The following is a 9,803-nucleotide window of genomic DNA, read 5'->3' as shown; positions in this document are numbered from 1 at the left end:
ATGGTCGACTCGACCTCTGTGCCCAACCTCGTCTAGATCCGAGCACAGAGCACGAGCTCCTCCATCCCCATTTGACCTTGACAGGCGAGCACACTGCAGCAGATGGCGGCACTCTAGGTTAGTTCTATTTCATTCGCCGTTCATTACTTTTACACATGTACCTTGCATTTGCATTGTTTAAACGTTGGTGATTAAATATTGCATGTCACTGTGGAGAGGATGGAGGCCGAGAGGGAGGCCGAGAGGGTCGAGAGGGAGAGGGAGAGGGCCCAGAGGGAGGCCGAGAGGGCCGAGTGGGAGGTCCTAAGGGCCCAGAGGGTGGCCGAGGCGCAGAGGATGCAGGACATGTTCTCATTCATGTCGAGCCTCAGCACCACTCTCCCGGGTGTGGTGGTGCCCCAGTCGCTGCTCGCTCCAGTTGTGCCTCCTACTCCTCTGGCTCTAGGCACTCCGGTGAGTATATATATATGGTTGATCAAGTCCTTTAGCTTGTGTAGATACTAATGAATTCAATTCTTCTTTGTGCAACAGTTGTCGGGTTCGAACCCGACTCCTTCGCCTCAGCACACACACCTCGGCTGGACAGGTCCACCACCGCATGGAGGTGCCCCTTCAGGCTCCCATTGAGATCAGTGGCAGTAGGTGGTGCCCCTTCATGTTTCATTGACTTTTCTTGATCTAGGACTTGTGTTGGATGAAAACTTCTTAGATGTTGTCATGGATTTGCACATTGGATGTGCGTGTGATGGATTATGCAGGAGGATGTGCTTGTGATGGATGTTGGATGTGCTTGTGATGTATTATGGATTATGTATGCGTTTTGTGTAATGCTAAATGCCTGTGTGCTGTCTCATGTATTATATATTAGTTTTGCGTGTTTGCTTTCGAAGGAAAGCAACAAACAAAAAAAAATTGTAAATTTTCCAGCTTTGCCGAGTGCCAACACTCGGCAAAGAAGTCTTTGCCGAGTGCCAGGGGTGTGGCACTCGGCAAAGCTGGGAAAAAATGCTGCAAAAACAGCCACTTCCCTAGTTTTGCCGAGTGCCACAGCCTGACACTCGGCAAAGAGGTCAATTTTGCCGAGTGCCAGATGGTACCACTCGGCAAAGACTATTTTTAAAAAGATTTTTTTAAAAAAAAATTGTTTCTTTACCGAGTGCTCAGCCCTGGCTCTCGGCAAACATTCAAATTTTGCCGAGTGCCAGTCCCTAGACACTCGGCAAAGCCGGCGTCAAATGTTGACGGCAGTTATTTTTTTGCCGAGTGTGGGCTTGGCACTCGGCAAAGAAATTTTTGCCGACAAAATCTTTGCCGAGACCTTTGCCGAGTGCGGCACTCGGCAAAGCCTTTGCCGAGTGCTTGGCTGGCTTTGCCGAGTGCCCCAGCACTCGGCAAAGAGGGTGTCTACAGTTGTGCATATTCCATTTGTGATTTTCTACTTCTATAAATAAAATATGTACTATATACAATGAGGTATATATTATGATCCTGCTTTGAACGGTCGACATGTCATGCGGATGGGATCCACTGGTAGACAGGTGCACGTAGGTAACGAACTACTTTTGTCGTGGTAAAAGCGTCGTTCGTCATAAATATTTTTTTTTGGTGAATTAGTGACGAATTTTGGTTCATTAAAAACGGTGCGTTATATTTATTGCACTGTGATGAACCCTAAATACTCTCTTCGACTCTGAATATAAGGCATGCACGTATTTTAAAATTCAAACTGTGTTACCTTTGACTAAAAGTTAGCCTAATTATATCAAAAGAACATGAAATAAACTCTAACACCAAGTTCAAACATAATATTATTCTTATGAAGTCTTCAACTTGATGTGGGTGCTTTGTGATGGAACATGTTCATCTGGATTCAAGTCCTCGACTTGACATGAATGCTCGTATTTTCTTAAATTTATCCCAAAATTTAACGGGGTCTTTGGTGACTTCTCCAATCTCGAGATTTGCCAGTCTAATTCAGTTCTGCAAAGTTACTCATAAAGGTAGGTTCTCGCAAAAAAAAACATGCAAGACTATCGTCCAAGTTGAAAGTATTATCCATTGAGTCCGCCGATGACTGGTTTGATTGGGTATACATCGTCAGGCATCTTATGAGCTCCTCCCTCATAACTGTGGCATTCTTGGGACTTTATCAATCTCGAGGTTTCTCAGTCTAATTAAGATTTTCAAAGATACTCTTAAGGGTAGGGTCTAAAAAAAACATGCAAGACTATATAGTCCAAATTGAAAAAACAAATTGTCCGTGGAAATAGCCAATGGCTAGTTTGATTGAGCATATATACATCGTTAGTCATCTTATGAGTTTCTCCCTCATAACCGTAACATTTCTTATAGTTTTTTTTTCTATAAAAGAGATACACAAGTATTCCCATTTCTACTAAAAGGAGAGATATTTTATATTAGTATTTCTTGAGTAAAGTAGAGTTTTATTTTTAAAACCAAATCATTTTTGGTTAGTTAAAGTCTATCAAAAATATTTCATGGTATATGTAATGAATCTTGTTTGAGGTCGTTCACCCTGTTCGCTTGATCGTTTATGTGGCTTATAAGCCGGCTGATGTTGTTTTGTTGTGAGAGAAAAACACTGTATCATGGCTGATACGATCAAGCGAACATGGTGGTTATAGATGTTTGTCTATTTTTCTTTAAACTTGATTAAAGGTAGAAATTTTGATTTAGAATGAAGCTAAAACAACTTACTCCGAACTCTATACTATATTACTATATAGTTTCAAATCCAATAGAGAAAGTATACCGCCTGCCACAGAACCCGTAAACTCGGCGGGCCCGGTTCTGCAGGAACACGCACCTGCGCACGCGGTGACGCGGAAGGCGAATGGAAAAAGTCTACTTCACCCCCTACCTTTCATACTTGGTCTACTTCACACCCTCAACTATGAAACCGTCGGTTTTACCCCCTCAACTTTCCAAAACTGTCTATTTTACCCCTGGCCGGTTTTCAGCGGCGGTTTTGCTACAGTAACAGTGGGTCGCTACGGTAACGGTGGTTTGCTACAGTGTCGTCAGCTTTGAATTTTCTTTTTTAATTTATTTTCGGTGAATTTTTGAAAAATCATAGTAAATCATAGAAAAATCATAAAATGAAAAATCTAATTTTATTGGACTCCACATGAGTAGCTCTACACAATGAATATATAATACAGTATGCTTTAGTACAAATTTTTTTTTAGCTTTAGATTAATTGAAAAATCCAATTTTGTGGTGAAATTAATTAGAATTTATCTATAACTAAGTTATACATAGTCCAATGAGTACGAAATTTTTACTATAGTTCAAGCATACAATAATTAACGTAGCATAAAAATTTTACCACAATTGGACCATAGAAGCTGCAGCTATGAATTATTCCAATTATTTTCACCATAAAATTGGATTTTCCAATTAATCTAAAGCTAAAAAAAATTTTGTACTAAAGCATACTGTATTATATATTCATTGTGTAGATCTACTCATGTGGAGTCCAATAAAATTAGATTTTTCATTTTATGATTTTTCTATGATTTTTCAAAAATTTACCAAAAATAAATAAAAAGGAAGGAAATTCAAATTGTCGGTACTGTAGCAAACCATCGTCACTGTAGCAAACCCGCTGTTACTGTAGCAAACCTCCACTGAAACCGTTCAGAGTAAAATAGACGGTTTTGAAAAGTTGAGGAGATAAAACAGACGATTTCATACTTGAGGGGTGAAAACTAAGTATGAAAGGGGAGATAAAGTAGACTTTTTCCGAAGGCGAATCGGTAGCCTGCCGCCGTCATATTCTCTCTCCTTCCCCGATCGATCCCCACCCCGCACGATACTTTTCCCCCCTCTCTGTCTAGGGTTCCCCTTCCGATCCTCCCTCGGCCGCATCAGGTAAATTGCTGCTCCATCCGCCACGCATTCGATCTGATCCCGCGATTCGAGCCCTCGCGCACCGATCCGGGTCTCCTCCCCCTGCAAATTTCCGCGGCGGAGTTTCGTACCGTCTTTGTTTTTGCAACATTCGAGTTTATTATTCTGGAGGAGTTGTGCTCTAGTGTTGAGCAAGCGTTGTTGAATTTTTGTGCGACGACGGTGGTGTGTTGATTGGATGTTGAAAGAATTGTAGCTGTTTGAGGCCGCAAGCAAGAGCCGCGGAAGCATCTGCGCCGAGCCATGGATAAGGGGCTCTTCACCAACGACGGCTCCTTCATGGCGAGGTTCAAGCAGATGCAGCAGGAGGCGCAGGAGAAGGAGAAGGCCGCTGCTGCCGCTGCCTCATCGGCTCCCAAGCATGCGAACCCAAAGCAGGGGTTTGCTCTTGCGGCGAACAAGAGGCCATTCCAGCTGAAGAAGGCTGGTCCGGTAGCCTCGGCTGGTAAGCTGGCCTTTAGCCTCAAGAAGGCCAAAGTCGCGGTTGCACCTGTCTTCTCAGCCGATGATGAGGACGAGGATGCCGCGGATGTGGAGAGGGAGGAGCCCGCCAAGCGCCAGAAATCTGTGCAAGCTGATGCTCCTGCGGCAGCTGCCCCGGCCGGGGCTGTTGGTAATCATTTATATTTATCCATTTCTTGCTGTTTTACTATTAACTCGTTTAGTGATGATGTTTTGGGTTGTAGTTTCCATCAAATGATTAGGTGCAAACATGTTATCAGACTTTTAATTCAGTAACCGAGCTAGAACATCAGTGATATATTATCTTTTAGCTTTCCGTGCAAGTAGTGTTTTTTTTTTTGCCTTCAATTCAGTTGCGGATTTAGATAATCTCATTGAATTTGATGCAAATCATTTCAGCATGTGACATACCTTAGGTTTTTACTATTGAAATGAGTTCTGTATTCGGATTTCCATTCCTAAAGTATTACCCTGGTGCAGATGATTGTACTATCAGTTTCCATGTAGAGTTCTCTATATAGTTTGCATTTCATTTTCTTATACATACTGATTTAACTAGAAACCAGTACTGCATTATACTTTTATTGAAACTAAAGGGCTGTTTGGATGTCGGTAATATTTGGGTTTTGTATGGTTTCTAAAATATACCATAGGATTTAAAGCTTCTAGGTGTTTGGATACAGCAATTTAGTTTTACAAACTTTAGGATTCCAAGTACCATGTTATTTGGAGTTCTTGAAGAAAAACCCATTCAACACTCTTTTTATTTTTTAAAAAACAAAGCACGCCTCACATTTACTTTCTCACCAATGCGAGTTATGCGGCGTTGGCCTGTCAAATTTCGTGCACTACTATTAGTAAACACATTCCTAATGTACAAAGTTGTATTGTGTACATTCATTCTGGATTGTTCACAGGCTTACCTTAGGCTCTTTCGATCTTCCATATATAAACTGTTGCTATGTATCAAAGCTAGTAGTATCTATGTATCTATCTTTATTTAGGATTCCTGTGGTGGCTAGATTATATAGTATAATGTATAGTTGATCTTAAACGAAAACTACTAACCGAAAACCACCAAATACGCCACTTTTTTTATATATATTTTAAAATATGGTGTTTTTCACAATCAATGTTACTATTTCCCATGTATTCAAAACTATGGTCTTGAAATTTTGTATCATCTAAACATTCCATAATAATATTGAATTCATGCATTTATACAAGTGATAAAAATGAATCTTGATAGCTACAAATTGCAATGCTAGTGGTGGTGGAATTGACCAACAACGTTTTATTTTTTAGATTAGAAATAGCCATGGAAATTGATTGCTGTTGCACCAAGGTGTTGTAAACTCTCCTTTTTTGTATGATGCATACATTCTTAGGTTTACAAAAAAAACATCTTCCTCAGCATCTGCATACATTATCAGTCGCTATTGTCAGCAGAAAGTCGTGAAGGTTTTGTCTTTTTCTTATGACTGCAGCTTATAGATTAACTAAATTGACATTGCTGGGAAGGATGTGATTGAGAGAGTTGGAGGCTCTACTGCAGTAATTTGCATTGCCTTGTCATTCGCTTGATATTAATCAGTTCTTTAAGTGACATGCAGCCCCACCCCCACCAAATGATATGACAGTGAGACAGGTCGCTGACAAATTGGCAAGCTTTGTTGCCAAAAATGGGAGACAGTTTGAGAATATCACACGGCAGAGGAATCCTGGAGATACACCATTCAAGTACGAACAAGCTACTTTTTTTCTTACCAACTCTATCTGTTTTTTTGTTGTGGTTTTTCTCAATAAGTTCAATTTTACTTTCAATCTCTGACTTTAAGAATTATTGGTATATAAATCTTGGGTCATTTGCAGGTTTCTATTTGACAAACACTGTCCAGACTACAAATATTATGAGTATCAGCTTGCTGAAGAGGAAAAGGCTCTTGCTCAGTCACAGGAGGCTGAAGCATCAAAAAGTGGTTTGTGGCACAATTTCTTTGTTGTTTTCTATAATTTAACTTCTGTACAAGTCTTGATGCTGTATGCTCTTGTTAATGCAGCTAACTCTGGCATTGCAAGCTTCAAGGCACCAGGTGGTACACATAGAAGCTCATTTGAACAGAAGTCTAACTATCAGACACCTGCATCAGCTTTGTATGGTGCATATGAGGGTAGTTCTTCCCAAGGAAGCTCTTCTAGTTACGGTAAAATTTGCATACATTGTTTCCTTGTCTTTTTCATGTGTTATTTAGCTAATCCCTCCATTTTTTTTACATGTTGTATTAGGTCTGTCCTAAGTCAAACATTCCTAACTTTGACCATCAATTTCAAAAAATCCATGTAGTTTCAGAACATGTGAACATATATTATGAAAGTGTTTCTCATAGTGATCTAAAAACATAAATCTTTTGTTGTTAACCTCACATTTTTTTTAAATTGATGGTCAAAGATAGAAATGTTTGACTTATTAGGGCAAAACTAATACGACATGTACAAAAACAGAGGGAGTACTTTCTCTATGTTACTGGACTGTGTTCACCTGGTTACTATTTTTAGTTTGCAAGTCATCTGTGTCTTGCACTTGTATTGCCTATAAGTATCTTCTTATTTCTGATGTTGTGAATGTTCTGTTTCATTCTTTTGGCTTAATGCATGCAATAGATATGTTGTAGGGTTTCTGTTGTGAAACACCAAGACCCTATGCTTGTCATCTCCCTGATCTATAGTTTGCTTCAAAAATAAAAACCATCTTCTTCCAACTTGGACTGTCTGATTGTTAGTATATGTGCTCAATGGTAGCTAATCTTGTTGCAGGTGATCATATGACTCCACCGTCAGATCCTGTAGCATTGATGGAATTCTATGCAAAGAAGGCTGCACAGGAAGAACGGAAGCGGCCACCAAGGCAGTCGAAAGATGAAATGCCACCACCTCCTTCTCTTCAAGGTACCTCTGCAACATTATTCTCCTTGTTGAAAGAATGTAGAAACTTCAATGTTTATTCCAGCACTACTAATTCTTGTTTTGCAGGTCCTCCTAAGAAGGGTCACCACATGGGTGACTTCATTCCTCAAGAAGAACTTGAAAAGTTCATGGCACGCTGTAATGATGCTGCAGCACAAAAGGCTACCAAAGAAGCCGCCGAGAAGGCTAAGATTCAGGCAGACAATATTGGGCACAAACTTCTATCTAAGATGGGTTGGAGGGAAGGTTAGTCCCTGAGTACTTAATGACATAGTTACCATTACAGTAATTCTCTGTAAAACCTTGTCACATTTTTCTTTTCAAAAATAAATTGCTTTATATCATTAAATTGACTTTAAAACAAAACTATAACCACTTGAATGGTAGATCAAATTTAAAAGTCCATGGTATTTGTGAGGCTGAGGGCGGGCCTGGTGCAAGCGGTAGAGTCTTACCGCCTGTGACCGGAAGGTCCTGGGTTCGAGTCGCGGTCTCCTCGCATTGCACATGTGAGGGTAAGGCTTGCCACTAACACCCTTCCTCAGACCCCGCACAGAGCTTGGGTACGCCCTTTTTTTAATGACTGATTGATGTTTAAGTTTATGACAACAGTACAACACCCATCTGGACCCTGATCATCATTGCTTTTATTTGTTGGTGTCTAGCCTGTATCCATCTCTCTCTATGTTTTAGTCATGTTCATCAAGCAAACCTTCAATAATGTGATAGTTTGCTGTGAACAAAGCCTTCAATCCCAAACTCCAGATAAGAACTATCTATGATAGATTCTTTTTCCTTAGCATTATGTTGCATGCATTGATTCTCAACATCCTAACACTGGTGGGAGTTGTTTGTTGGGCCTGTAGTCAAGGGAGTTAGAGATATTTGCAGTTATGCACCATTCCACTTCCAGGTGTTACATATAGTTTACTCTGCAGGTGAGGGTCTTGGTAGCGAGAGAAGAGGCCGTGCAGATCCCATTATGGCTGGAGATGTGAAGAAGGATCATCTTGGTGTTGGCGCGGTCCAGCCTGGTGAGGTCACCTCTGAAGATGACATCTACGAGCAATACAAGAAGCGAATGATGCTTGGATACCGCTATAGGCCGAACCCTCTGGTATATTGGCTGCCATTGCCTGCTTCCAGGAGTTCCCTGCTCTTTCTGTTTGCCTAATACTTCTGCTATATCTGCAGAACAATCCAAGGAAATCATACTACTGATACAGGGGAGTTCATCTGAGGGGAGATGTAAGGCACTGATTTTGCTGCATTTTTGCTCACAGAACTAACAGTTTGGGGATATCACTAACAGCATTGAAAGTTTTTGTTCATCAGCAGAAAAGTCAAGAAGTTCGTTATTCAGCATATTTCTTGGAATGCCACAGATGTGAGGCTTCTGGGGGTTCTACGAAGATTTGTTCTGTGTAGTGTTGATCTTTGTGGCTTTAAATGTTGTGTTGAAACGTGTATCATGTTTCAAACAGTGATATATTGCTTTCTTGGATCAGTATATTTTGTCTGATCATTCAGGATTTACTCCGCCCCAATATCTTATCATAAGGTACAAAATTTGTGTGGGGAGGGGTTCTATTCTACAAAGGAAGCATGAGTGTTGGTACGCGGAACCTGGAGTATTTGAAGCTCTTAGGTCCCGACGGTAGAGGTCCGGACGTCTCTGGCCCTGCATTTTAACAATGAACTGTTTTTCTCTTCTCTTAAAATGAACTAGGAACTGGGAAAGTCACTATTTTTGGTTTTACCAGCTCCAGCTTCATGTACTGTAGCAAAAAGTTTGAGTTGTTTCGAGCTGTACCAAACAAGGCCTTATTTGAAGGGACATAGCCATGTATAGCCTGTTCGTTTACTGGTTTTAGTCAGGGCTTAGCCAACAGTGTTTTCCTCTCGTAACACATCAGCATCAGTCGGGCTTATCAGCCCAGAAACAAGCCATAGGCTGTGTTTGTTTGTTGTGTTATTAGTGACCCTCACCTCGCCCAGCAAGAATCCGAAGGAAAAAAAATGTGTGGATTTCGCCCACCAAGAAATGGAAGACAAAATATGTCTGGATGTCTTGTTCTGTTGCCTTAGTTTTTGTTGCCCTAGTTTTTGTGCGAGTCGTTTGTGCATCCAAACGTGTCCTCAAGCCTCAATATGTTGGTCGAGTGTAGATTACTGTTATTATACCATATATTTAGTGGCAATAAAACAAAATTCGGATGGCTAGGCCGGTCCAGGTTGGCCTAGCATAATACGCGTGTCCCATAAACTTCTCAACTAGCGTGGACCAAAACTTCGACTTAAGGCTCTGTTCTGCCGCTCGTAAAGCTGTTTGTGCTGATTTATATGGCTGTTTTGTTAGGAGAGAAAAAATACTGTACCATAACTTATAAGCCGATTTATAATGACAACCGAACACTCCCTAAGTTGAAAAGCTTTACACGTAT

The 9,803-nt window shown here is 40.8% G+C and overlaps 1 protein-coding gene across 6 annotated transcripts; it reads left to right on the top strand.

Moving 5' to 3' along the window:
- Positions 1-3,760: 3,760 nt before the first annotated feature.
- LOC136542540 (SURP and G-patch domain-containing protein 1-like protein) lies at positions 3,761-9,025 on the top strand. Of its 6 annotated transcripts, none has more exons than XM_066535036.1 (8): positions 3,761-3,894; positions 4,130-4,546; positions 6,009-6,135; positions 6,268-6,374; positions 6,456-6,599; positions 7,210-7,605; positions 8,298-8,476; positions 8,554-9,025. In XM_066535036.1, exons 2-8 carry the CDS (start codon positions 4,177-4,179, stop codon positions 8,578-8,580), a joined length of 1,350 nt encoding a protein of 449 aa, XP_066391133.1. In that variant the 5' UTR covers positions 3,761-3,894; positions 4,130-4,176; the 3' UTR covers positions 8,581-9,025. The 6 variants fall into 6 exon arrangements, with proteins under 6 accessions (XP_066391133.1, XP_066391137.1, XP_066391132.1 ...); XM_066535040.1 differs by having other exon boundaries at positions 3,812-4,546; positions 8,554-8,607; positions 8,698-9,025; XM_066535035.1 differs by having other exon boundaries at positions 3,812-4,546; positions 8,554-8,607; positions 8,695-9,025.
- Positions 9,026-9,803: the final 778 nt, after the last annotated feature.

Source organism: Miscanthus floridulus, chromosome 3 (genome assembly GCF_019320115.1).
Source record: "Miscanthus floridulus cultivar M001 chromosome 3, ASM1932011v1, whole genome shotgun sequence".
Taxonomy (NCBI): Eukaryota; Viridiplantae; Streptophyta; class Magnoliopsida; order Poales; family Poaceae; genus Miscanthus; species Miscanthus floridulus.
Note: the sequence above shows the minus strand (reverse complement) of the source record. Positions and strands in the feature narration are given on the sequence as shown.

Excerpts from the sequence above, each read along its gene's own strand:
- LOC136542540 (XM_066535036.1), top strand. The coding sequence starts at position 4,177 with ATGGATAAGGGGCTCTTCACCAACGACGGCTCCTTCATGGCGAGGTTC. Across the intron at positions 4,547-6,008 it reads TGCCCCGGCCGGGGCTGTTG|CCCCACCCCCACCAAATGAT; the intron begins GTAATCATTTAT and ends AGTGACATGCAG. Across the intron at positions 7,606-8,297 it reads TAAGATGGGTTGGAGGGAAG|GTGAGGGTCTTGGTAGCGAG; the intron begins GTTAGTCCCTGA and ends TTTACTCTGCAG.